The sequence below is a fragment of the Camelus dromedarius genome, chromosome 31, assembly GCF_036321535.1.
Source record: "Camelus dromedarius isolate mCamDro1 chromosome 31, mCamDro1.pat, whole genome shotgun sequence".
In the NCBI taxonomy this organism is placed as follows: domain Eukaryota; kingdom Metazoa; phylum Chordata; class Mammalia; order Artiodactyla; family Camelidae; genus Camelus; species Camelus dromedarius.
In genome coordinates this window covers 5,804,399-5,829,059 of record NC_087466.1, presented here as the reverse complement: position 1 = coordinate 5,829,059, position 24,661 = coordinate 5,804,399, and the positions used below count along the sequence as shown (strand labels likewise).

General features: G+C 57.2%; 1 protein-coding gene and 1 non-coding gene across 4 annotated transcripts in view; both read right to left on the bottom strand.

Annotated features, from left to right (window-relative positions):
- Nucleotides 1-265: 265 nt before the first annotated feature.
- AP1B1 (adaptor related protein complex 1 subunit beta 1) overlaps nucleotides 266-24,661 on the bottom strand; it is a 44,386-nt gene continuing 19,990 nt past the window's right edge. For 2 of the 3 annotated variants that reach the window (XM_031442993.2, XM_064481101.1), the window contains 18 exons: nucleotides 24,226-24,471; nucleotides 22,842-23,032; nucleotides 21,835-22,056; nucleotides 19,231-19,351; nucleotides 18,787-18,882; nucleotides 17,704-17,819; nucleotides 17,218-17,383; nucleotides 13,169-13,267; nucleotides 12,418-12,677; nucleotides 11,603-11,804; nucleotides 10,759-10,779; nucleotides 9,995-10,138; nucleotides 6,033-6,178; nucleotides 4,080-4,209; nucleotides 3,706-3,790; nucleotides 2,944-3,030; nucleotides 2,696-2,850; nucleotides 266-1,175 (listed from right to left, as the gene is read on the bottom strand). In XM_031442993.2, coding sequence (XP_031298853.2) covers nucleotides 1,101-1,175; nucleotides 2,696-2,850; nucleotides 2,944-3,030; nucleotides 3,706-3,790; nucleotides 4,080-4,209; nucleotides 6,033-6,178; nucleotides 9,995-10,138; nucleotides 10,759-10,779; nucleotides 11,603-11,804; nucleotides 12,418-12,677; nucleotides 13,169-13,267; nucleotides 17,218-17,383; nucleotides 17,704-17,819; nucleotides 18,787-18,882; nucleotides 19,231-19,351; nucleotides 21,835-22,056; nucleotides 22,842-23,032; nucleotides 24,226-24,471 — 2,562 coding nt within the window. In that variant the 3' untranslated portion in view covers nucleotides 266-1,100. The remainder of the gene's footprint in view (nucleotides 1,176-2,695; nucleotides 2,851-2,943; nucleotides 3,031-3,705; nucleotides 3,791-4,079; nucleotides 4,210-6,032; nucleotides 6,179-9,994; nucleotides 10,139-10,758; nucleotides 10,780-11,602; nucleotides 11,805-12,417; nucleotides 12,678-13,168; nucleotides 13,268-17,217; nucleotides 17,384-17,703; nucleotides 17,820-18,786; nucleotides 18,883-19,230; nucleotides 19,352-21,834; nucleotides 22,057-22,841; nucleotides 23,033-24,225; nucleotides 24,472-24,661) is intronic. The other variant, XM_031442995.2, reaches the window with a different exon arrangement.
- LOC116150092 (small nucleolar RNA SNORD125) lies at nucleotides 5,421-5,517 on the bottom strand. Its single transcript, XR_004133765.1, has one exon. It is a non-coding gene; the product is annotated as a small nucleolar RNA SNORD125 (small nucleolar RNA).

The window sequence follows — 24,661 nt, the reverse complement described above, 5'->3', positions numbered from 1 at the left end:
CAGTTCAAGTCCTTGACCCTGGACCCCAGGGGACCTGGGATCCTGCCCAGAAGAGCCTCAGGACCTGACACACTGGCCAGGGACACGCTTGATGTCATCATTTTATTCACTTTCTCTTTTTGAAAATAAGAGTAAACATACAATATATAGCTCTATTTATATATATCAGACATCATTCCTGCAGGGCTCAAGAAAACCATCCTCAACCACTTGGAGGCAGTTTTTAATCCTGACATTTGGTGGAGGGGGAAAAAAGTGTCCGTGATTGCCAAAAGCAGAATCTTTCTTTATTATTAAACAGCAATAACAGGAAAACCTAATGCTCCGTCAGACACAACTGCAACTTGGGAGGCCCAGAGGTGGGTAGCAGACGCTAAGGAGAAACCCCAGACAGGAAGCAGCCCCTTGCCCACGTGCTCCTCCCTCAGGCCTGTCTCTGCTCTGGGAACCCAGGGGACACGGAGGAATGTATCCAAGGCAGTGACCGTCCTCACAGGCAAGATGGGGAGCGGGTGTGCGCGAAACTGCCAGGGGAGCCGGAGCCCGCGCAGAGCCCTGGGAGCTTCTGCCTGGTCTTCCTCGTGCAGGTCAGCGCTCGGGAGGGTGGGGGTGCAGGCCCCGGGAGCCCCAGACCTGTCAGAGCAGCTCTCCCAGGACCAAGGGGACCCTCCATGCACACCACAACAGCCTGCCAGGGCCCATCCCACAAGAGGGGTGGGGGGGGCCTACAACACCAACCCAACAGAGGCTGTGGGGGGCTTCCCAGGCTGCACGCTCATCCTCGGGCACTGGCAAAAGCAAGAGAAGAACCTGGGTCTCCCCGTCCAGCTCCTGCTGCAGCTCTGGCTCTGGCTACTTTGGTCCCCTCCTCACCTGACCCCCAACGTCAGCAGCAATGGAAAGAGGAGAGTCCCGAGCACAGGAGGACACTGAGGTTTCACTCTAGGAGGGCTGCTGCCCCACCCCGAGGACCCAGGTGGGCCCTGAAGTCAGGACCAGGGGCCTTGCCCCGCCCCTCTTGGGAGAAGGAGGTGCTGCCACCTCCCAGGGGGCTCCCGGACAAGGCTGGCAGAAGGCGGGGGCGGATGCTGGACGGGACCTCAGTTCTTGAGGATGGTCTCGTAGGCCTGGTACACGTGCTGTGACACCTCTGGTGCTCGACACTTCAGAGACAGCTGCAGGGAGAGTGGGTGGGGGGACAGGGAGCGCTCATTCCCGGGGCTCCTCCCCGGGGCTGAACACTGGGGGAGGGAAGACAAGGCGGAAACCAGATGGGAGAGTGTGGTGCGCACATGTGGCCTGGTGGCAGCCGCGCGGCTAGGGCAGATGTGCGGTAAAGGAGAGGGGGCGGCCATCTCAGCCAGCCCGGCGCCGACCAAAAATACCCGCAGCCCACACACCCGCTGTCCCGCCAGCCGTCACGGCACCCAGCGGGCAGCGTGAATCACAAGTGGAGGCTGCAGGCAGTGCCAGCCCCACCCTGTAGGCTGCTGGGCCCCCACGGCCCAGGGAGGGCGAGGTCCCTGAGGAGGTACGGGGGCCTGGGGGTGGGACAGTGTGGGCGCCAGGGGTTCTTTCTGATTTCCTGCACTGGAAGCAGGCACATCAGACTTGGCTCATCTCTAACTGCAGTAAGAGCCCAGAGAGCACAGGCAGGAGAGACAAGCGCCAAAATCACTGCAATTTTGGCAGAAGGGATGCGATCAAGAAGGGGGAAGGGCACGTGGCACTCCGGAAGCCAGGGCCCTTGGTCTCTGGAGGCCTCTGTGCACTGTGTGTGGGAAGTCGGGCACCAGCACCTCAACTGGGGCCACCAAGGGGGTCGGCAGGGGCAGCCTGTCCTCTGGCCTGCAGCCTGCGTGCGTGTCTGCCCAACTCTGGGGAGCAGCAGGGGGAGGTGAGGCCAGGAGAGCCAGGCCAGGAGACAGGTGTGCGAGGTGTGGCCAGGGAGGGTGGAGGGGAAGAGGAAGAGAAAAGCAGTCCGCTAACCTCCAAGTCCTGCACCATGGGCACCAGCAGGGAAGGTGGACATGCAGGGAAGGTGGACATGCAGCGACCAAACACAGGGAGACGCAAATTACCACCACTGGAGCCTCTGCCACAGCCCCACCCAACCGCGGGGCCCATGCACCCTGGCCGCCAGCGTGGCCGGGGAGCAGCGTCCGGAGGCTCATGCCTGCCCAAGACTTGGCTCGGGTGCAGGCTGAAGCAAAGCCTGGGCTCTCTGGGCCTGGGAGAGCAGCACGGCCTTAGGGACAAGCTCATGCTCTGCAGAATCCATGTCCTGACCAGGGTCAGACAAGCTGCTCAGAACCCACGTCCTCCGGGGAGGGCTCTCAGGCAGGGAGGAGTGGCAGGCGCGGGGGCCCAGCAGGGCCACTTCCCAGTCAGGCAGGCCTCTGGTCGACTGTGCCACCCCACAGAGCCCAATTTTACAGAATCTTCTAGTCCAACTCACTGTTCTGAGATCCAATTTGGTATCTTATCTGGGTAACTTCATGGGATTGTGCTGGAAGCTTTCTAAGATCAGATTTCTGGTGTGCATTCATACTAGGCTCAAAAGGACCCCAGTCCAACTGGGCTAGAGTGTTCCCCTCAGAGCTGACCCCTGGCCTGGGAAGGAGGGGGCAGGAGAGGCTGCCCAGGACAGGAAGGCAGAGGCCCCAGGGTGGGCAGGCAGGAGTGGGGGCCTCACCGTGAAGCTGGGGTTGCCAGGCTGGACGCGCAGCTCTGCCAGCACCCAGATGCCATTAGTCAGCTTGAGGGACTGGTAGAGCATGTCCTGGCCCTCCACGTTCCTCTTGGCAACTGTGAAGATGTTGCTGCTCTGCAGCCTGCTGCTCACAGCCTCTGAGGGTCAGAAGGCCCCCCAGTCAGTGATGAGAGAGGCCTGGGGTACAGGTGAGGGGCAGAGTGGACTAGGGGCAGGCTCGGGAGCCCTACCGGCATTCAAGGGGCAGTCTCTGATCTGGAACTGGGCTTCATTCTCGTTGGGAATGTCCTTCCACGTGGCCAGGAACATCTGCCGGTCTGGAGAGGGTAAAGGTGTGACCGCGATAAACCTGTGGCCCGGCTCGGTAACCCTCAGCAGAAGTGGGTCGGGGGCGGTGTCACCTTGCAGCTGAGGACAGAACTAGCTCTGCCATGGTCCCTCCCGCTTCCCTGAGCAAAGCCTGAGCCCTGGGAGGGTGGCCAGCGGTGCTGTTCCCAAAAGACCCCAGCTTCCCACCTCTGGGCCTTAGATCTCTCCCCACCACGACCCACATCCACCCTCCTCCTGCTCTGGCCCCAGGCAGCCTGCTCATGAGTCAGTCTGCTTTACAGGGCTTCTGTGGGGACAGAGATGATGTGGGCAGGAGTGAGCCCTCTGGGCGTTGGGTGTCTTCTCAAGGGTTCCAGCCGGGGCATAGAGGATGGGCATCAGGTGTGAGGCATGGCCTGGGTTCCCTGCCTCGGAGGGGCCTGTGAGATGACTGTCTAGAGGCTGCAGGCAAGGCTGAGGGGCAGAGCAGAACCCAGGATGAGATAGCTCCCACATGGCATGGTCACCGGTGGGCAGAGCTGGCCAGACAAGACCCCGGGGGCCCCGGTGAGGGTATGACCCTCACTCCAGGCTCTGCAGGGGAGCCAGTGATTATGGAGTCCATCATGGGGCAAAGCCAATCCATCCATTCTACAGACCCCAAGGGCGCCCTCATGACTCACCCATCTTCCCGTCCTCCACAAAGAGGATGTGCAGCGGGTACAAGGTGCTGAAGTAGAAGACGTCAATGTTGTTCTTTACGGCCACCTAGGAATAAGGGGGTCCCCAGTTAGCCCCTGATGCTCAGCACCATGTGTGAGGCCCCAGGAAGCACCTGTCCCCTGTGAGCCCACGGGAGCCAGTTCCCTCACGCAGCTTCCCTGGTAGCCACGACCCTCCACCCCGTAACCTGGCCTCCCCTGCCAGGTCTGTGTCCAAGAGTGCGACTCCACAGCCCAGCCCAGCCCAGCCCAGCCAGGCCCCAGACTGCTCCCCGAGGCTCCTCCTCAGGGCAGACCGTTAAGGACTGTGGTGCTTGGTCTTGCCCGGAACACACCTGCAGGTTGTTCAGAGGCTCCATCTTCATGACCGAGCCCACCGTGTTGAGAGGCAGGGAGATCTCCACAGTCTGGTTGGGGCTGAGCGGTGCATGGACCTGGAGGGGGGCGGCGGGGGCCAGGCCAAAGCTGGGGAGAGAGAAGCCCCCGTGGGGACGGTGGGGGAGCAGATGCTGACACAGGACAGGTGGGCTCTGGAGCCTGGGCAGCAGCTGGCAGCAAGCCTCTCCAGTAAGCTGGCCTCATCCTAGGCCTTGACCCAGGCCAGGAGGACAAGCTCCTAACCCTCCCTCCACCCTCAGCGGCCACATGGACAGAAAGTCAGCCCTGGGCTGGCTGCAGGCCTAAAGCCCATCTCTGCTCCTCTGTGTCCTCTGGGTGGCTCAGGTAAGTGCGGCCCAGCCCTGACCTGCCCTCAAGGAGCTCCACGTAATACCAGGGGCCTATAAGCTTCTTCTAACTTGAAAGCTCTGTGACCACTCAAGACTCGGGAGCAAACCCCCACCTCCCAGGAGGGATCCGACCGTCCCAAGCGAGATGCTGGTTTTACTGACTAGGCCAGAGCACATCATAAGATGACCACAGAGAGATTCAGGAAGCCCTACTTCTCGGTAAAGCAGCAGGTGGACACATCAGGAAACTGCCCAAGAGGGTGTGGGTGAGAAACACCCCAGCCACAGGCTCTGGGAAGGTTAAGTCTCCATAGTATTGACTGAGACCATGAACTGAGTGTTCACTGGGCCCAGGCTGGGCATTTGATATTAGAATAGTTCCTGTCATCATAAAAACAGCAGGAGGTATACAATCTCCCACCATCCAGGACACGGAGACTCAGGGAGGGGCAGGCCTATGCCCAGACCCTACAGGGTAAGTGGCACTGCTGAGATTCAGCACTTGAGCTGCCTGATCCCAGCCTGTGCTATGCCCATGACAGCGATCAGGCCTGCCTAGGACACAGCAGGAGATGACCTGCTGTGGGGGTGGGGGAACCCCAGGCCATCATGGTGGCCCAGTGCCCCAGGCTTTCCTGGGAGCTCTACCACTGCCCACTGTGTGACCTTGGGCAAGGCATTTGCCCTCTCTGAGCCCAGGTGTCATCACCTACTAAAAGGGAGGTAATGGCATCGACCTCACTGGGTTGTCAAGGTCTCAGCACAGGGCCTGGTACCCAGACAGTTTTCAACACACAGTAAGTTTGTTATGAGCGATAATCAGGACCACCCCTTGGAGCCTGGAGTGTTTTGTGGCCTCTAGGGTCACCTGAGGGTAAGTAGCAGAGCTGCCACCACCCTCCTCGGTCTGACAGAGGGTCGGGAACCACTAGCCCACAGGCTCTCCCTGAGGAAGCAGCCCCTTCAGTCAACTTCTTAGAGGCTCAGTTTGCTCATCACTAGAGCCGCTCAGGAAGAAGGATCATCAGGAGAGGCTGCTTGGGTTCCCCAGAGCCCTGACCTAGCTGGCCTGGTCCACGAAGACCCTGGGTGCCAAGCAGGAGACCTTCCCCACGACACTGGGAGCCTGGAGCAGCCACCACTCCCAGGGGCCCTGCCTGACGGTTTAATCCTGTCATGTAGGGGAGGCTGGCAGGCAGGCCTGCTCCACATCAGCCTTCTCGGAGCTGATGCAAGCCACTCAGGCCTTCAGAGGAGGCTCTGAGCTCCTGGTATGTGGGGTGCTTACAAAAGGTAGATTCCTAAGCTGGAGCTGGGGATTTTGTCAGTAAAATACCCCTCTGGGCACTGGGGGAAGGCAAAAATAAAGGTACTCTGTTGTCCACATAAAGAGGTCATAGGGGTGTGGAGGGTATCACTGCTTTAGAGAATTTTGACCTGAGATGTGGTTGTGAGGAACATTCTTCTTCATGAGAAAAGAGGCACTGGGCCCCGGCAGCCCTCAGCCCCTGCCTGCTCTCACTGGCATGGGCTCCAGACAGGCAGCCTCGGGGAGCTCACCTATTGCGGTTGAACTGGATGGCGAAGTCGGTCATGACCTGCAAGGCTTTGTTGGTCAGCTGTAGGTCCATGGAGATGGAGCCCACCTGGCGAGTGAAGGTGCCCGAGATCTCCAACCCTTTGGCCTTCATAGCCGGGAGCCAGACCTGCAGAGAAGACAATGGGGAAGGGGTGGTGTTCACCATGTCCCCAAACTCGACAGCCCATCTGAGAGTCCCTCCCCTGCCCCCTTCTTCTTCCACCTAAAAGGGCCTCTCAGGTCGACCACATCTGCCTTTACCATTAGGGAATGACTGTGTGACTCCTGGGATGGGAGGGAGGACTCTGCATGGCCCGCCCAGGGCCCCCACCCCCGTGTGGCTGGAGCAGCGCTGGGTAGGGAGGCGCTTGGCATGCCCGAGGGCTGACCTGAGTCTCCGGAGGTCAAAAAAGGAACACTCAGAAGTAGGGCGGAGGGAGGCGATGAGACAAGCGGGCCCCTGCCAGCCTCCTGACGAGCCAAGGAGAGTCGAGAGCCCAACGGCACCCTGGGCCTCAGGCTCTGGCTGCCACAGCCTTTCCTTCCTCGCAGAAGGCAGGGCTGGCCTTTTAACTGCACAAACTGGTCTGGCCGAGGACAGTACCTAAGGGGACCCCTCACCTGGCAGGCCTTCTGCTGTGTGCTTTGCTGCCCTTGTCATTTGAGTCTCAGCTCAAGAGCCACCTCCTCTGGGAAGCCCGTCCCCAGGCTCCTTCCCTGGGCTCCCACCTCAATGACGTTTTGGCAGATACACGGTCTCCTCTGTGCCCAGACAGCTCTTTGAGGGAAGGGCTCTGCTTTTCTGTCCTTGGATCCCTGCTCGGAGCTTGGTGTGGGACTGGTATTCAGGGGCTGGTATTCAGGAATGTTTGCTGAGCGAACAGCATGTGTTAGAGCCCTGCCCATGAGAGACACCCACGGGGCATCATCCTGTGGATGCGAAATGCCTCTCAGGCTGTGATTCTCACCTGGACGGTTTGCAGGCCCTCTCTGGTCAAAATGCTCAGGCCCCCAACGGCTTCACCAGGGTGCCCCCTGTCGGTGAATGTGCCACTGTCTCTCAAGTTGCCCACGTCAGGAACCAGAGCATCTGGGCACCAGTCCTCAGCCCACCTGGACCCCCACACCACAATCACATAGCCCTGGTCCTGTCAACGCCACCTCCTCCCATCTGCCACCAAATCCTCCGCTCTCCCCTCTCCACAGGCGCCACCATCAGAGTTCTCCAGGTGAGAAGGCAGCTACCCATGCAGCTGCCCAATTCTTCTGCCCCAAATTTCCACAGTAGTGAAAGCCATCTTCTAAAACGCAAATCCGATCATGGTGCCTTTAACTCGCCCACCCCCAATCCTGCAAGGCTTCCACTGCCCATGGCCTCCTGGCCTGGTGCCCTGCCCTCCCCAGGCTCAGTGTGAACCAGCTCCTCTGGCCCCCTCTCATACACTGTTCCCTCTGCTGGGAAAGGACTTCCCCACCCTCGCCCCGTCACACTTGGTAACCCTGATCATCCTTGGCTTCCCCCAGACAAATCTGTGAGGGCAGAATCTCATGGCCTTAGTTCTGAGCTGTGACTTGGCACACAGACAGCACTCAGGCTCCCATGGTGACGTCCCTGCTTCCTGCCCCTCCACCAGGCTTCCTTTCCCAGGTTCTTGCAGAACTGGCTCTTTCTGGCACTGTGACCATCATGACTGCTGAAGGTCGGGACCTTGACTCTCTCAGTCACTGTAGGTTTATGGAGTCTAGAACTGTCAGCACCCGCTGGCCCAGATGCTTGAGGAACTCCAAGTTCTTATACAGAGAGCCTCATCCAACCTCCACCAGGGGGGTGGAGAATGACAGGTGGGTGGGGAATACACTTGCAACAAATGATTAGAGGTAGTCACTGCACCATGAGGAAAATGTGGCCCACATAACTACTGCTTCTGGACACACCCACATCCCAGAACCCTCCTGTAACTACAGTAGCGGGAGACAGTCCTGTCCATGTTGTAAGGACTCCTCCTCCAGGCAGCCTGCCCTGATTACTCCTAACCTGGCGATCCCCTCACCTCTTCCAGTCAGTACACTCATCTGGCCCTCCACTAAGACAAAGCAGGGATATACCTGTTAAAATGAACACACAAGCAGAGGGCCAGCTGATTCTGACAACCCACGACATTAAGGCAGGCTCATGGAGGTTCTCAAACACTTTGAGAGGTGATCACGTAAGGGTCAGGGGCAGAGGCTTTGGTGCCACAGTCCTACATTCAGTTCCAGACTCTGTCACTTACCAGCCACGTGACCTTAGGCAAAAGCACTCAGTTTTCTTAACTGCAACAGCACCATAAGCTGCTGGGAGAACTTGGTGGGAAGGTGGCTGTGCCTGGCCCTTGCAGTCCCCGGCACAGAAGTGTGTGGCTGCAAGCACTAGACTCGCCATCTGCTGGGTGCTCCTCAGGCCCAGATCCTGCCAGGAGGCCTGCCTGGGGGCTTGGGCTACCACCACTGCAGGGGTAGCAGGCACACCCGGGGAGGCTAGGCCAGGGCAGGTGCTGGCTCACAGCTCCCTAGTCATGAGGGAGATGTCACTGTGCTCCTGAAGCCCTGCTGTGTCCTGCTCTGGGGAGGGGACCGCAGAAGAGAGAGAGGCTCACTCTGGTCGGGAACGAAGCGGCAGATGTGGGGTCTGACCTGAGGGTTTGCGAGGGGATCACGCAGCTTGCTCGATGCTGAGGACACAGCCTACGCTGTGCTATCTTTTGTGCCAGGCCTGCGTGCTCTCACACCCTGGACTCAGCCTCCCTTCCTTTGCCCCGCCCCACCCAGCGAACAGCACTCCCCTTGCCCACTGCTCAAACCAGACGCCCCTCCCCACCAGCCCTACATCCTGCCCTTCCTACCTCCAGTCCAGCCTCTTATCTCCATCCCTAAAAGTCCCTTCCTTCCTTCCTTCCTTCCTTCTCCGGGCTGCCATCAGCCCTCGTTAGGGGAGAAGGGGTGCTGCCCTGGGTGGCCCAATGGGCAATGCGGGGCATCTTCACGCAGCCCAGTGTGGGGAAGGCACTGCATTTAGCCAGCCAGGGTCAGGGATGCTGGACATGCTGTCTTGGACAACAGTCTTCACAATGAGCCACTGTCCTGTAGCCCTTGAGTATTTTCTGCATGGTTTCAACATGCCCTGAAATTTCCAGGAAACTAAAGATAGTGAAAATGAAGCAAAGCCTGTTCTTTGTTTTGTTTGGAACTTTACTGGGAGTCAGTCACCATTTCAGAAACTAATGGCACCTCTGGCCACACCACTCCTGACACCCGAGCCACAAACGCTCCCTGTAGCTGTGGCATCAAAGTGACTCTGCACTTCTGCCCACACCCGACAACGTCATCAGGTCTTCTGGGGTGGGCGGGCCCAAGCCTTCACAGCACTGAAATACGTAATTCTAGTCTCTTTTATGTCTCCTTTACACAGTGACAGCATCTTATCATTTTTGAAATTCTATGTGTAGGTAGGATACATAGTCCACACATCTTATTTAATAGGAAAGGAGAGGGTGTTATAAAATGCTTATTATCAATAAGGGGCATTGGGTCAGACAGCACCGAGAACCACTGACCCAACTAGCTGAGACTTCCACCAGTTTTCTGGAAGGTGCAGGCTGTCTCTCAACCCAGGCCTGGAGCCCTCTCCCCATTTCTGCCTCACTAATTTTGACTTCATCAGCAGGCCTGAGCTTCAGTGACAGCCCCTCTGGGAAGCCTTCCTCAGGCCGCCACTCCTGACTCAGCACTCCTTCCCTGGGCTCCCACAGCCTGTGCCGCCCTCGGCATCGCACTGGCCAACAGCTGCTCCAGGAGCCCGTCCCCGCCGGCCTGAGCCGATTCCCCAGGGTGGGCCACTTAAGGAGCCCACATGTCAGCCTCTAACTTCTCTCTGCTCCTGCCACGAGAGGAGCATAGTACTTACTGCTTTGGGAGCCACATACGATCCTGACAAGGTGCCCACACCACTGGTCAAGTCAAAGAGGTCACTCAGGCCACTGCCCATGGGTGCTCCTAAGTTGGCTGGTACTGTTGCTGCTGGGGGTGCCACGAAGTTGGGGGCCCCGATCTGGAAAGGAAGGGGAAAGCATCAGAGGCAGACAGCAAAGGCAGGGACATTAGGGGCCTGGGATGAGTATGGCCACCTGGCCCTCTAGAAAATGGGTAGGGCAGAAGGGGGTACCACAGGGCTGCATTCATATCAACTCTAAGTCGCAGAAACAAGACAGAGTGGGGTGGGTGGAGAGGAGAGACTGAGCCCTCCTGTGCCCTGCAGGCCTCGAGCCTTTGGGGTGACCTCTGGGAAAGGGCTGGCGACACCCACAAACTAACATTCAGCCCACAGATAAAAGGGGTACCTGAGACACTGCTTGGAGGGGTTGTGCTCAGCAGACTGGAGCATGCCCTCCAGGATGTCAGAGACGGGGTATGGGGACTGAGAGGGCCGGCAAGCCTCAGGATGACAAGGCAACTTTGTCATAGGGTAGTGAGGACAGGGTGAGGAATTAATGGATATGGGGGCCCGGTGGCAGCTGGACGCCAGGCAGTCAAAGCAGAGGCTTCCAGGACACTGGACAGAGGCCAGGGCTAGCAGGGAGGGACTGCGTTGACATAACCCGACCCTTGGGATGCTGGGTGGGGGATTAGGAGCAGGGCCGAAGGCTTGGTGACACAAGGGTTGAACCGTACCCCTTCAGGCTCATCCCCCATCTCCAAGCAGAAGCAGGCAGGGTGAAGAGAACAGGCAGCCACATGCAGAGAGAAAAGTCAAGAAAGAAGACACAGAGAGATAAGAGAGGGAAAGAGGGAAAAGATTAGTCACTGCTGCTCCACCCAAAAGGGGCCTGGAGCAAGGCTGTGCGGGGCCAGGGGGGCCCAGACCGTCTGTCTCTGTGTAGGACTCTACCCCCGGGCCTCACTCAACCATCTCTGTCCTGTGTCAAAGCCCTTCCTACCCTTTTCTGTGCTGCAGCCTTGGGGACCTGAGCCAGGCATGGCCAAGTGACAAGGGACCTGCTGCCCCCTCCACCTGGCTCTACTGGCTGCCCGAAGAAGTCCCAGGGCAACACCCAGGCCAGTCTTACCACCCTCTTCACAGGGGAGGAGAGACTGGCTCTGATCTCTCATGAGCCCCTCAGACCTGCTGGGCTGCTGCCTCCCACCGCTGCAGGGTGCGGGGCGAGTGGACACAGGTATGGCTCTTCCAGCCTTACAGGGCCAAGGTGCCTGTGGGGCTGGACTTGGGGGAAGAGGGTAGGACAGGCCCTACCCTGTCCCAGGTCTCTTGCACTTCAGCAGCCAGGCAAGGGGCTAAATCCTGTGTCTGCCATTTAGCAGCTGTGTGCTCTTAAAGGGAAGGACATGACCCCTATAAGCTGCAGCGTCTCACCTACGTGTAGAGAGCTACATGACCACATCGAAGGCAAATGTACCTGAAACCCATGGTTGGCGTCTGGCAGAGAGGGTGTTCAATGATCACTTGCTCCTCTGAAGACCATTATCAACCTCACCCAGAGGGGGCCCCGGGACGTACCAGGCTGTCTAGGCCACCGCCAAGAAGGTCCACAGCTCCCATCTGGACCGAGGAGGTGGCCAGGGGTGGGCCACTCACTGGCGGGCCGAGGTCTAGGTTGAGGAGGTCGCCCAGCAGGTCACCCTGGGTGGGGATGACATCCAGCTGCTCACCAGGGGGCGCTCCAGCAGGGGCCGTCTCAGGGCTCTCTGTGCTCTCACTCCTGCCAGGACACGGGGGAGAGGTTCAGCAGGGTAGGGGGTCATGCTGTCCCAGGGAGGCCAGAGTTCCCAGTCTCCAGGATCCACCCCCAGGACAGGCACCTGGTCTCCTCACTGTCCCAGAAGTCTGTGTCCCCCTTCCTCCCTACTTCCCTGCCTGATTCATCTTTTCGGCTCTCCGAGAGCCAGCTTCAAGGGCTGAGTGAAGGGAGAGCCGTCTGTATTCCCAGCACTCAGCCCACTCTAAAGAGAAGGCTAGATGCTGGTCCCTGGAGGCCTGGACAACCAGGCCAATGACCCCCAGAGTGGCAGGAGGAAGACGTGAAGAACAGGGCTCTAGAATCAGACAGAATGGGGCCTGAGCCCAGCTCTGCTGCACCGGACACCGGTGCTCTCCATGCCTGTTGTCCCCGTCTGTTAAGTGGGGACATCTCTCAGAGCTGCTGTCCCCTAGTCAACACCTGGTGTGTAGTAAGCAGTCACTGAAAGGTCGCTAGAATTGTAACGTTTCTCAGAGTTGGGCCTCACAGGGACATCACGTGAGGCCTGAGTGCCCATGCTCTTGAACGGAGGCACAGGGGAGGCTCTGTCCAGCGCCCAGCCCGCTGCACTCACGAGGCGGTGCGGGGTGGCAGGCTCTTGTGCACAACGCCCCGGCCTCCCTCCACGAAGGCGCTGGGCGGCTTGTGGTAGACAGAGGCCAGCGTGCCGATGTAGCAGATGAGCTCGTCCAGCAGCGTGGGCTCGATGAGGTCCGTCTCCTCAGAGATGAGTGGCTTCTCGGCCAGCACCACCTCCTTGGCAGCCACAGGGTCCGTGGAGAGCAGGCGCCAGTAGATGTAGCCGCGGTCCCGCAGGTCCGGGTTATCTGAGTCCTGGGAGGTGACGAGAAGACCATGAAACTCAGGACAAGCGGGTGAAAGGAAGCGGAGCGCCCTTCCTGTAGTCCCATGACACTGGCAGGATCACAGGGCCTCTGATGACAGCAACCTGAGCACTCCTGGGAGCCTGTCCCTAAGCTGCTTGAACAGACACAGCCCAGCCAGTTTCCACTCCAGCCCGGCTGCGAGCAGGCCAGCCCACCTGTCTCCATGTCCTACCCTCTCCACTGTCTGCCTTCCCTGCTTCTCACCCACTTCTCTCTCCTCCCTCGTTTATGGTCTGGCTCAGTGTCACCACCTGCCCCTGCTCCGCCTTGATTTGTTTGTGACTGAGCTTCCTGAGCAGGGATCTGGGGTTGCTCTGGGGACAAACCCCAGTGGTGCCAGTTTTAGGGGCAGGATCAGCCAGGTCTGGCTCCTTGGACCAAAGCTGCCTCCGTGGAGCAGGGGCTGCGCTGGGCACAGGGGGGAGGCTGTGCACCCACCTGAGTGGCCAAGCTGAGGACCTGCTGCACCAGCTCCTGGGTCTCTGTTGGTTTCTTCAGAAATAGTTTCACAATGGCTGTTAGCAGCTGCAGCTGGACCTGCGGGAAGACAGAGAGGAGATGGGGAAGAAGGAGTGTGAGTTTCCCGTGGGGTCAGTAGGAAACCAAATGAGGACCTCAAAAAGGGAAAAGGGTGTTCAAGGGCAGAAAATTACTTTTCTGGGCTTGGGGTTGGCCAGGCAAACAGGCCAAGGCCAGCAGGGGTGTTGGTTGTGTTGAGTAGCCTGGACCTTGGCGTCACCACTCAGGAAGCTGGCCTTGGTACTATCTGGCAACCCCAGGCAGGCTGGGGGCTGCTGCCCAGCCCCAGGGTCCCAAGAATCTGCCACAGCTCTGGGACCCATAGTGCCTTCAGGAGCTCACAGCTTACAAAGGCAACAAGTGTGGTGTGCCTGATACACTTATAAAAGACCCTTGGTCAGCAAGTGGAGAGAGTGCCAGGGAGCCCAGTGGACGGGTCAGCAGGGCCCGCCCACCAGCTGGTGACTGAGGAACTGTGCTGTCACCTGTATGTCCCTCCTGTTGCCCCCCGCCCCACTTCTGCAGCCTGCTGCACCCCCTCATTGGCGCCACCCCACGGTACTGGAAATGCTTTCCAGCCACTGGACTGTCCCATGGAGAGACAGGGACTGTGCCTGTCACTGCTGCATCCCTGGTTACTGTTCATTCCAGTGCCTTGTGCAGAACAGGCACTTGAGAAAAACTTGCTGACTGGGAAAATTCCTCTGAAAGAACAATTCTCTGTACATAGCCCTTCCTTAGCCTCGTCTCATTTTTGTCAGCCCTGGGACAGGAGGACAGCCTGAGGCTCCTGAGCCTGGACTGTGCCAGGGACAGGCCTGGGCAGGGTGGAAATGGGGCTGATGGCACCTCCTGGGCCTGTCCAGCAGGAGGGCACTTACAAAACAAATGGCTTAACTGCCCTGATAACATGGGGTGGGCCGACAGAGGGAGGCAGGACTGAGGGGACTGAGCATCCAGAGTCCCTGCGATTGGTGACACCCAGGCCAATGGCAGAGGAGCAGGCTGGCTGTTTCCAAGGCAGGAGGTGGCTCAGGGACTGGCTTCCAGACCTGACAGGGTGGCCGAGGAAAAGCCATTTACCCACAGTCAGTGAGGGAGCTGCAGGGCCTACCTTGGGGGGTTCTTGTGAGCTGAGAAGATGGCAACTCATGGCACCTTACTTGGAGCCAGAGTTAGCTCACGCCGCATCTGAACTCTGATCTACCGCTTCCCCGCTGGTGACTCCGGACATGTTATATAACTCCTGAGTCTGTTTCCTCATCTATAAAATGGGTGTAGCACCTCACACGTTGACGGGAGAAGTCAGTGAAGAACCTATCATGTCCCCTGCCCAGGGCACAGCAGCTGTCATCATCAATGTCACCACAACCACCACTCGGGGACACTCTACCAGGTTTTCCCCAACCCCAGGCAGCCACTGTGCTGCCTGGGAACAGGCCGCGCTCAGCTCCCTCCCCGGCTCTCTCACCCCAGAGCCAGTTCAGGGCACCCCCCTGCAAAGATGCCGCCGCCCCTGCCCTCCAGACAGGCCAGACAGTGCTCCCTGCCCCATGGCTGGAGAGGACGACCGGGCTCAAACAGACAACCTAAAATAAGTTCTCCAATTTATTATCTTACAAAAGCTCTGAACTCTGCTGTGAACCCAAGAGGCAAAGGAAGCAGGCCACCTAATTAAAACATCACCACCCAACTGCTAAGCACTGGAGCGGGCAGTTTACATACATCATCCAATAAGCTTTGCTAGAACCCTGTGTGAGAAACAAGGAAATGGGCCTAGTGGGTTTAACGCTCCAGGACCCAGAGCAGGGGAGGAGCCACGGCTAGAAATGCCCCCAGAGGGCATCCTCTGCAGCCAACCCGACAGGACTTGATTGCAGGAGCAAAACCAGCCCAGGTGGGGCTTTGCTTCTCAGAGACAAGGGAGGGAGGCTGGTGGGTGGAAGTGGAGGCGGCCCTGGGGGAGCCTGGCAGCTGGACTTGGCAGGTGGCAGTGGGAATCGGTGGGAATTACTACTCCTATTTTGTGATGGACACCTGTTGTTTTTGCCCACCCAGCATCCAGTGAATCTTCTGGTAACAAAAATGCTGGCTTTCCTTCATCCCTCTCTATGCCCCTTAATCCACGGAGACCGGATATGCATCTGACAGACCTGGCCATCCCAAAGTCACAGTGACTGGCTCAGGGTAATGCGAACAGGCCTGGACTGCTGCTGGAACTTCGGAGGCGAAAGCAGTTACAGGGCCCACTAAGCGGTAAGAACACAGCCTGCAACAATGACCCTTCATAGGCCCCACTGGTTGGAGCCTGACCAAGGGAGATGCCACCCAAGGGAGGCTGCCACCATCCAAGCACCTTTCACCCAGGGGTGCAGGAGAGAGTGCACTCCTTGGACTTAGCTACAGTAACGTGTCAGTCCCCTTTTCTGCCTGGGCAAGTATGCTTTTAAACCAATTCTGACCAACACCACCATTAATGAGTGCTTATTATGGGCTGTGCATGTGCTGGGGACATTACACAAAGCATCCCACTTAACTTTCAGAGCACAAGATGAGGGAAAGTCTTATGATCCTCATTTTGTAAATGAGGAATCCAAGGCTCAGAGAGGCAAAGGGTTAGCATAGAGTCACCGAGCCAAGGGGCAGAAGCAGGGTCTGGACTCTAAGGTCCCTGATTCAGAGTCCAGGCTCTGATCCCCTGGGTTCCACTGCTCCAGCTGGGCAGCTGAGAAGTCTGTGCTCACAGACATTTTAAAGGCCCCCATGCACAAGCAGACAGTTCACGGGAAGAGGGATGCAAATGAAAAGATGCTCAACCCCACTTGAAACAAAAATGTAAACAAAACTATCCTGAGGTCCCGCCTGCTATTGATCTGATTGGCAAAAATAAAGTTTGAGGATGCACTTGGCTGGGAAGGAGGTGAGGAGAGCGCTATCCCACCTCTGAGAAAGGAGTGTAAACTAGAGTAATCCCTGAAATCTGCTTGCAGCCACCCGACCTCCAGCGTGCAGGCCCTCTCCTGCTGCTCCTCCTCCTTAGACTGCCCTCCAGCTGAACCTGCGGGTGTGCTTCATGCACGTTATTCACAGCAGTGCCGCTTAAAAGCGTAGGAGGGCTGGGCACCTAACTACCCACTGGGAGTGTAGTGCCGAAGAGCTGGCTAGTGTTCCTAAGCGTGAGAAGGCTGTGATGTGCCTTTTGGAGAAAACACACATTAGATAAGTTATGTTCGGGCATGAGTTACAGTGCTGTGGCCGTGAGTTCAATGCTAGTGACTCAATGGTATATATCGAACACAATGTCCCTGAACAGAGACACACACAAAACAAGGTTATATATTGACCAGCTAACAAAAATGCTGTGACCAGGGGCTTGTAGGAACCCAACTCTATTTCTGCTGAGAGCGCTGGTTTAGTACTTACCAAGTCAGCATTTGTGGTGACTTCATAGAACGTAAGTACCATAAATGATGAAAACTGACCATTTATGTCTATGTGGAGGACCAGGCTGGTGCGTTCCTAAACTATCTCTGCAGGTATCCCCTAGAAACCAGTAAATAACACTGGTGTTCTCTGGCGGGAGAACTCGTAACCAGGAAAGTGGTAGGAAAACAAAATTTTCGAATTTTCGACATGTCCTTTTGTATCTTTTCAATTTTGAGCCAATTCAATGTATTACCCATCCAAAGGTAAACACAAAATTAAAACGAACCAAAGACTTGCCTGCCTTCAGTGTACACCATCACAGACTGTCCTCACGTGTTCCCTTAGGTCCTGTAGCGTGGGAGGAAAGGGGGCTACACCTGTCACCTGTACATCACTTACCTGTCTGTCCACACTGTCAGTGCAGTCTCAGGAGGGCAGGGCCCTAAGGTCGGCTGGCTGAGGGGAGGGTTTCAGGGCAGGATGGACAGCAGCGAGCCCGAGCTGCCGGTCACGACCCCGAGCCGGCCTGCTCGACAGCTCACCTGGGTGCTCTCGTCATGGAAGCCCTCGAGGAAGCTCTCCAGCAGCTCGTCCGCGTTATCTATCCTCTCGGCGTACTCGCCCACAATCCAGATCATGGCAGCCCGGGCCTCGGGCTCGTCCAGGGAGTCCAGGTTCTCACACAGTGTGGCGATCACGCTCTCGTACCTGGAGACCGGGCACAGCTGGCGTGTGAGCACTGAGGGAGCCTAGGCAACCAGGGAGGTCCAGGAGGGGCTGGGACAGACAGGCGCTGCCCCACAAGACCTCGAGAGGATCTGAGTTCTACCTGTTACATTTTAGTACTTATTTGGCTCTGGGAGCAGAGCAGTGGCAACTCAGGAGAAGTAAGAAAAACCAAAGGGTTTCCGTTGAGAATACTATTTGGGGCGGAGCAGTAAGAAACAGGGGAGAGGCTCCTTGCTTTCCCGTCTGCCATCCCCATCCCCAGTAGCCACATCACCCTGACGGGCAGGGCGGCCACGTACTTGTTGGGGTACTTGCGGAAGATGTCCTTGATGACCACGATGGCTTCCTGGACCACATAGTTGACCTTGGTCTGGATGAGATCGAGCAGTGTGCTCACGCAGCGCTCGGCAGATTGCTGTGTGGGAAGAGGAGCATGTGGGCAGAGCCTTGCACCCATTTCTAACAGAATCTCTGCCCAACATGGGCTCAGTCACACCTTGTCCACCTGCCTTTTCAATAGCAGGAAAACAGGGGAACACTAACAGGTGGGAGAATGAGTATAAAATTATGGTCTTGGGATGGCAGGAGCACAGGGAGATAGAATTAGACTGAGCAGAAGGCCAGCAGAGCTTCTGAGAGCAGGAGCATCTTTGGAGCTCTTTCAGGCCAAGACCTGAGGGCAGTGGGACAATGCTCCAGCCTGCCCCACCTCACAGCTACTCGCTCCACAAAATGGGCTCCTGTGACAAAAACACTTAGGAAGTCTCTGCTTGACTAGCCCTCCCCATACCCCGTCACTCCAACATGCTGCACTAATGCTCTGTGGGAGAGATTTCTCAGACTGCCATCACGGGAAGACATCTCAGGGGCTGGGCTGAAGTGACCAGCCATCCCAGATCCCCTACCCTGCCGTGGACCCATTTAAGGAACGTCAGATCAGTGGTCAAGGAACATCTCCACAGGCAGAGGATGGGAGGGCTGAAATGTCAGGACACAGGGGTCTGAATGACCCCCAGAAATTTGGAGACAAGGGCATCTGGACAGCTGAATCATATTTGCCAAAACGCAAAGCCCCTGCCCCAAAGCTCCAAGAAGTGAAAGCTAAGTCTACCAGGGCCACCGCCAGCTTGAAGCTGCCCCTCTGCTGTAGCTAATGCTGCAGGAGAACCCATCATCTGCAGCAACTCAAAGGCCTAAGGGAGATTACAGATGAGAAGGCGCCCAACCAAATCTGCACCGTGGGTGTCTTAGGGGCTCCAGTGGTGATCCTCAGGCCTTCCTGGACCACAAGCAGCTGGCAGATTCTGCTTGAATCAGACTGGTTTCCAAGTTTCAGCTTCCTTTCCCTTCTTTCTCCCCCCAGGCCAAGAACAGAGCCTCACCTCCACCTTGATGGCGCAACGGCCAATGGCTCGCACAGCTTTCCGTACAAAGTCCACATCCACCTCTGTTGCGTACTCTTTCAGCTCCGCCAGCACCTGTAGCCCAAAGAAGATGGAGCTAGGAGGATCTCGCTGGGCAACCTCCTGAACACCCCTGGGCTGTGGGTATGCACAGACTCCTAGAAGGATGGGGTTTTGCCTCTTGTTCGAGGTGGACGTCCTAAGGGAGGGAGACAGCTGACAGGTGGCCCCAGAAGAAAGCAGGAAGGACTAGTTGGCCAGGCTAGACAGCCCTTGTTTCGGCTGATCTAGCTAACACATCCACCTCACCACCACTTTTCGATGGGTGGATGACAGTAACAACAGAGAACAAACTCCTTAATCACAGAAACATCAGTTATTGTTTGCTAAGTGCTGGGCCCCTGGCCACCACCCCCTGCCGACCTGGGCGATGTTGGCCTGGGAGGCCAGGCGGATCATGATGTCCAGCTTCTCCAGCTTCACATAGATGGGGTCGTTGTACTTCACAAAGAACACCTTCATCTCGTGCTTCAGGATCTCAGGCCTGGTAGTGGGGCACGAGTGCCCGAAGAGCAAAGAGCAAGTCATAAACCCTGTGAGAAAACCCCTTCCATGTCCGCTGGCACATTTCTGGGGTCTGACGTGGAGCCTGACACCTGTGAAGGTGGGCACCCCTACGGCCACACGCTCCTGGGCAGAGGACCTGCTGACCAAGGTTCTGACTGGCCCCTGCGTGTCCAACCACATCCCAGGAAGGGAAGAGGAAACATGAGCAACAGACAGTTCATGTTCAAGAGGCTGCAGGCACCAGGTGACGGGCTTGGGGATCAGGTCTCAGTTTCAGTCCTAGCTTGTGACCCCAGGCCTGTTCCTCACTCGCGAAATGGGAAGTGTTCTGTTTCGGAAGCATAACCACTGCAGGCCTGGGTCTCTGGTCTTAGAAAGGCCTGGTGTCTGGACATTCAGCTTCCAGGAGCTCTCTCACCATTCCCTAAATGACAAAGGTGGTTATCCATGCCTTGACCATTTGTATACACAACATGATTTATGCTGCACACCTTCTTTCCTTCCAGGAGCCTGGGATTTTGGTGGGTGCCAGGCAGAGGGTGCTTATATGACTTGCCCCCAGTAAAAACCCAGGGTGCTAAATCTCGAACAGGCATCTCTGGGCAGAAACACTATGCACATGTTGCTGCATTTTGTTGCTGGGGAGGGGTGTGCTCTGTGTGCCCCACCAGGGGAGGGAGGGAACACAAGGAAGCCCACACGAGGATTCCTCCAGACTCCACCTATCTGTCTCCCTCATGACCCAGCTAGGCAACCCCACTAGGTCAATAAATCACGGCTGTGAGAATGATGTGCCGACTCCCGTGAGTCCTTCCAGTGAATCTTTGAACGTGGGGGTCCTGGGAACCCCAACAGACACCTACACAACAGGGCCGCTGTGAGAGGTGGACAGGAGGCATCTAGCACCATCCATGCCTACCTCAGAGAAGGCACTTGCCAGGCAGGAGCTGTCTCAGCGCCACTGCTGCTCCAGGCACTACCCACCTCATTTTCCATAGCTGAGGAACCTGAGCGGGGAGGGGCTGGCGCTCGGTCACACATCTACTGCTAACGAGGGTGGGCGGAAGCAAGATGAGAGTTACTGTCCCCACCTGACTCCTACTCCCATGCCCATTCCAGGACAGAAAGGAGGAACAAGAAGAATGAGGACAGATGGCGAAGGGGAGAAGATGCTGCAGAGAGAAAGGAGGGACTCCGCCCAGGGTGGTACCCAGCGCTGCTGAGCAAGCTGCTGGGAGGTCCCGGCCCAGCCAGGAGCCTCTGTTGTGCCCGGTGCGGAGCAGGATCCTGAGCGGGGAAGCAGGAGGACGTGGTTTCTGCAATCAGGACTCATCACAGCTGCCCAAGCACATGTTGGGCCTGGGCCTGGTGGCGCCTCAGCAACACGCACAACGTCTCAGGAGGTTTGCCATGCTGAATACGGCACAGGGAGCCCTTCCTGCTGGGCAGACCCACAGGCCACTGCACCTTACTAACCCCACGCTGCAGCTGGGATCCCTGGTCTCATCCCTTCGCCTAGGCACTCGGAAAGCTTTTCCAAATGTACACCCGAACCTTCACAAATGTCCCAATTCCACTGATGTTTCTGGGCCCTGACGCGTGTGCCAAGAACCAGGCTGATGTTACAGGGACAGGGAGCAGGCGCCATCTTCCAAGAGAGAACGTCTGTGAGGGGCCCTGGGTCAGCTGGTGAGTCAGTCACTGAGTGAGCCATCTGACCAAAGAGGCTGGAGGCTGGCCCCACTCCAGGGAGCTGCCGGGCCCCTCACGGGATCGTTCCTGAGAACCTCTTCTGCTCTGCACCCTTACTTTTTAGCCCCATCCATGCTGGGTATTAGGCCCTTCCCTTAGGAGCAGTGGGGTTCTGCTGGGGTCATTCCCTACAGGTGGACAGAAACAGGCTGCACAGCATTCTGAATGGCCCCAAGGCTGATGTAAAGTCCATTGGGCCTCACCTTGGAGTCCTCCAGCCTCAGGGAATTTGACTTGAGCTACAAACTCTTTTCCCAGGAAAAACACACAGAGTCTTATAGCCCATTTCAGGAGGGCTCTGTGGACTGTGGAGCCACCCACTGTCTGTGGTTAAGAAGCACCATGCTAGCCTTTACCCAGCCTGCTACCTGGTAAGGCTAAGTCAAGGTTTCTCAGCCTCAGCACTACTGACATTTGGGGATGGATGGTTCTGTGGGGGCAGAACTGTCCTGTGCTTTGTAGGACGCTGAGCAGCATCCCTGCCTTTCACTCACTAGATGCCAGTAGCATCCCCCACAGTGACAACCAAAAATGTCTCTAGATATTGCCAAATGTCCCCTGCAGGACGAAGATGCCCATGGCGAACAAACCGTGGGTTAAACTGTGGAGATGTCCTGCATGGTGACAGGCTGGCTTCCCTTCAGAGCCCCTGTTCCTGGCAGGAGACCCCCCCGGGTGCACACCGCCCGTATGTGGCAGTCCCCGTACCTTTTCTGCACGATGAGGTTGATGTTTCGCAGGGCCACGTACTGCAGCTCAGGCTCGGCCGACAGCAGCGTGACCAGGGGTGGGGCAAGCTTCTTTAGTAGCGTGCCATAGTAGTCCAGGTCCTTGGACAACATCTCCATGAACTTCATCAGCACCTTCACAGCGGACAGCACCACAGCAGAGTTGGCGTGGGAGAGCCTGGGGGTGACCCGCTCACAGATGCTGTGGTCCATTCCAAGGGGGGCAAATAGGAGAGACAGACAAGGGGAAACACTGTTTTTAGTTATGAAGATAGCATGTCTTCTGCAGGAGGAAGATCTGGATCCTGGTTCTGTTTCCTGCTAACTGACCCCAAACAGGTTAAAAACCACTCTGGGCCTCAGTTTCCTCATCTAAAAAATGGAGATGATTAAGCCAACTTTACAGGGTTGCTGGGGGCTTAAATGAGACAACACAAGTACCGTACTGAGCAAGGTGCCTGGCCATCAGTAAATACTGGATAAACGCCAACTCCCTCCTTCTCCTGCTGCAAGGGCATTCAAAAGGGGCAGGATAGCATGTTGGTTAGGATCAAGAGTCAGAAGAGACCCAGCTGGGTAGCCTATGTGATTTCCTCCACCTCCCTGAGTTTCCTTATCTGTAAAGTGGGGATGATGGGGCTGCCTTCACAGAGTTGCTTTAAAGATTATCTGATGCATAGGAAGCACCCAACAGAGCCCCAGGGACCCAATGAGAATTCAGCCAGTGGTGGCTCTGACGCTGTCCGCCTCCTTACTCAGCCCGAGGTGACCGAGGTCTCTGTCAGCTCCCAGGTCAGGCCCTGGCTTCTGTTCTGTGCCCTCGGCAAGCAGGGAGCTGACTGCCCAAAGGAACACCACTGTCAGCCTGGCTCTGTCTGAGGATGGCCTGTGAGGCAAGGCCCTGGAAAGCAGCCCACTAGGGGCCTAGGGCCCAGCTCCCTGCCTTCCCCCTCAACCCCAAGGGCCAAGCCAGAGGCAGCCTCTCACCTCTGGGCCTCGCGGTCATCCTTGGGCGTGTAGTTGGCCAGGCAGTCCAGGATGAAGATCTGGCCCCACTCAGTGCACTCGTTCAGGGCTGTCAGCAGCTTGTTAATGGACTGTGGGTTCAGGTCGAGCAGGTTGCTGCTGGGGTGAGACTCAGCGATCTCTGAGAGGGCAGCCACTGCATTTGCCACCACCTGGTTGAGAGGGTGGAAGGGGCAGAGGCTGGGGCACTGCTCACAGGCCAGGGTGGCAGTGGGGCTAATGATGCTGGCCAGCCTGAGCTCAAATATCCTGACAGGAATGTGACCAGATGGGCAGCGTCTGGAGCAGAGACCCACTCCAGCACTCACTCTACTGACTCCTGTATAAGCTGAAACTAAAGTGCACCCACCATTAAAGAAAAACACAAAACCAGAAAGATCTAGCTCCGAGTTCCTGGCAACAGAAAGCACTCCCTGCTACCTAACACACAGTCCTGGTCCACCTGCTACAGCAGCTCACTTTGGGGGTTGACAGCTGTGCTTCTCAGAGCTAGAAGATTTCTGCAGAGCCCCTTGGGGCTGCTGGGGACAGACAGGGGCTGGAGCACACAGGGATAGCCAGGTGAAACTGGGCCTGCAACCCACTTCCACCAGAGAAGCTGTATTTATATGTGTTCTGCATGGTTTTCAACCTTCCCCTAACCAAGCAGTGCACCAATGGCCATCCCTATACCGGTCACTTGGCAGCCCCATGTGATCAGTGTTTCAGCAGGACACAGAAAGGGATGGCTGGGTGGTTGAACACTTCATTTTAAGCACGGCCCTACTGAACTGCCCTCCAAACTGCTGCCATCAACAGCCCTGAGGAGACCAGTTCCCCTCCCAGCGCATCCTGGTGCTGTCCTCCAGGCTACACTACTTCAGGCATGACCCTCCACAACCTGCAAAGAAGTGGGGGAAGGGTGAAGCACTTCACATTCAGAACTCACTGATGGTCTCGAGGAGAGGATGGTGACAATGACAGTGACAGGAAGGGGAAGGAGGGCACTAGTCTTGGGTGCACACGGACTGTGCCAGGCACATTATCTTCACCACTTAAACCTCACAGCATTCCTGGCAGCCGTGTAGAATTAGTTCCATTTTACTAATGAAGAAAAGAAGGCTCTGGAAGGCTAGGCACCTTGCCCAGGGTCACAAAGCCCATTAGAGAGGGCTACGCAGAGGAGGGAATTCAGGTCCAACTCACACCAAAGATGGCGTCAAACCACTGCACCCACAAGAACAGTTAGCTGCCCAGCAGGGCTCTGACTTCCAGGAACTCGGGCTGCCTGGTGAGGGTCAAGCCAAGGTCTTCCCAAGCAACCCTGGAGGTGGTGGAGGTGGCATGGTGGGTGGCAGCGGCTTACCATGGGGTTAGAGTCAGAGATGAGGTCTTTAAGGGTGTCTAGGAAGCCCTGGTCCTCCACCAGCTGGGCGTTGATGTCATGGAGCTTGGCCACGCACACGGCCGCCGTCTTGCGCACATATGGGTCCTCGTCCTTCAGGCACTTCCGGAGTGGCTCGCACAGGTACTCCGTGATCTTGTCAACGCGGATGCAGCCCATGGTCCGCACAGCCAGGGCCCGGATCAGGGGGTTGGGGTCCTCGCAGTCCTGAGGGGAACCAGCCATTGGCCAGGACGGGGGCGGGCTGAGCAACATCAGACAGCCGCTGTGGGATCTCCCACCAACAATGGCCAACAGCACCACAACTAAGTGCCACATATGCCAGACACTGCGCTGGGGCTTTGCCCTGTTCCCTCTGATCCTCACAGTAGACACACAGCACCATTCCCATTTACAG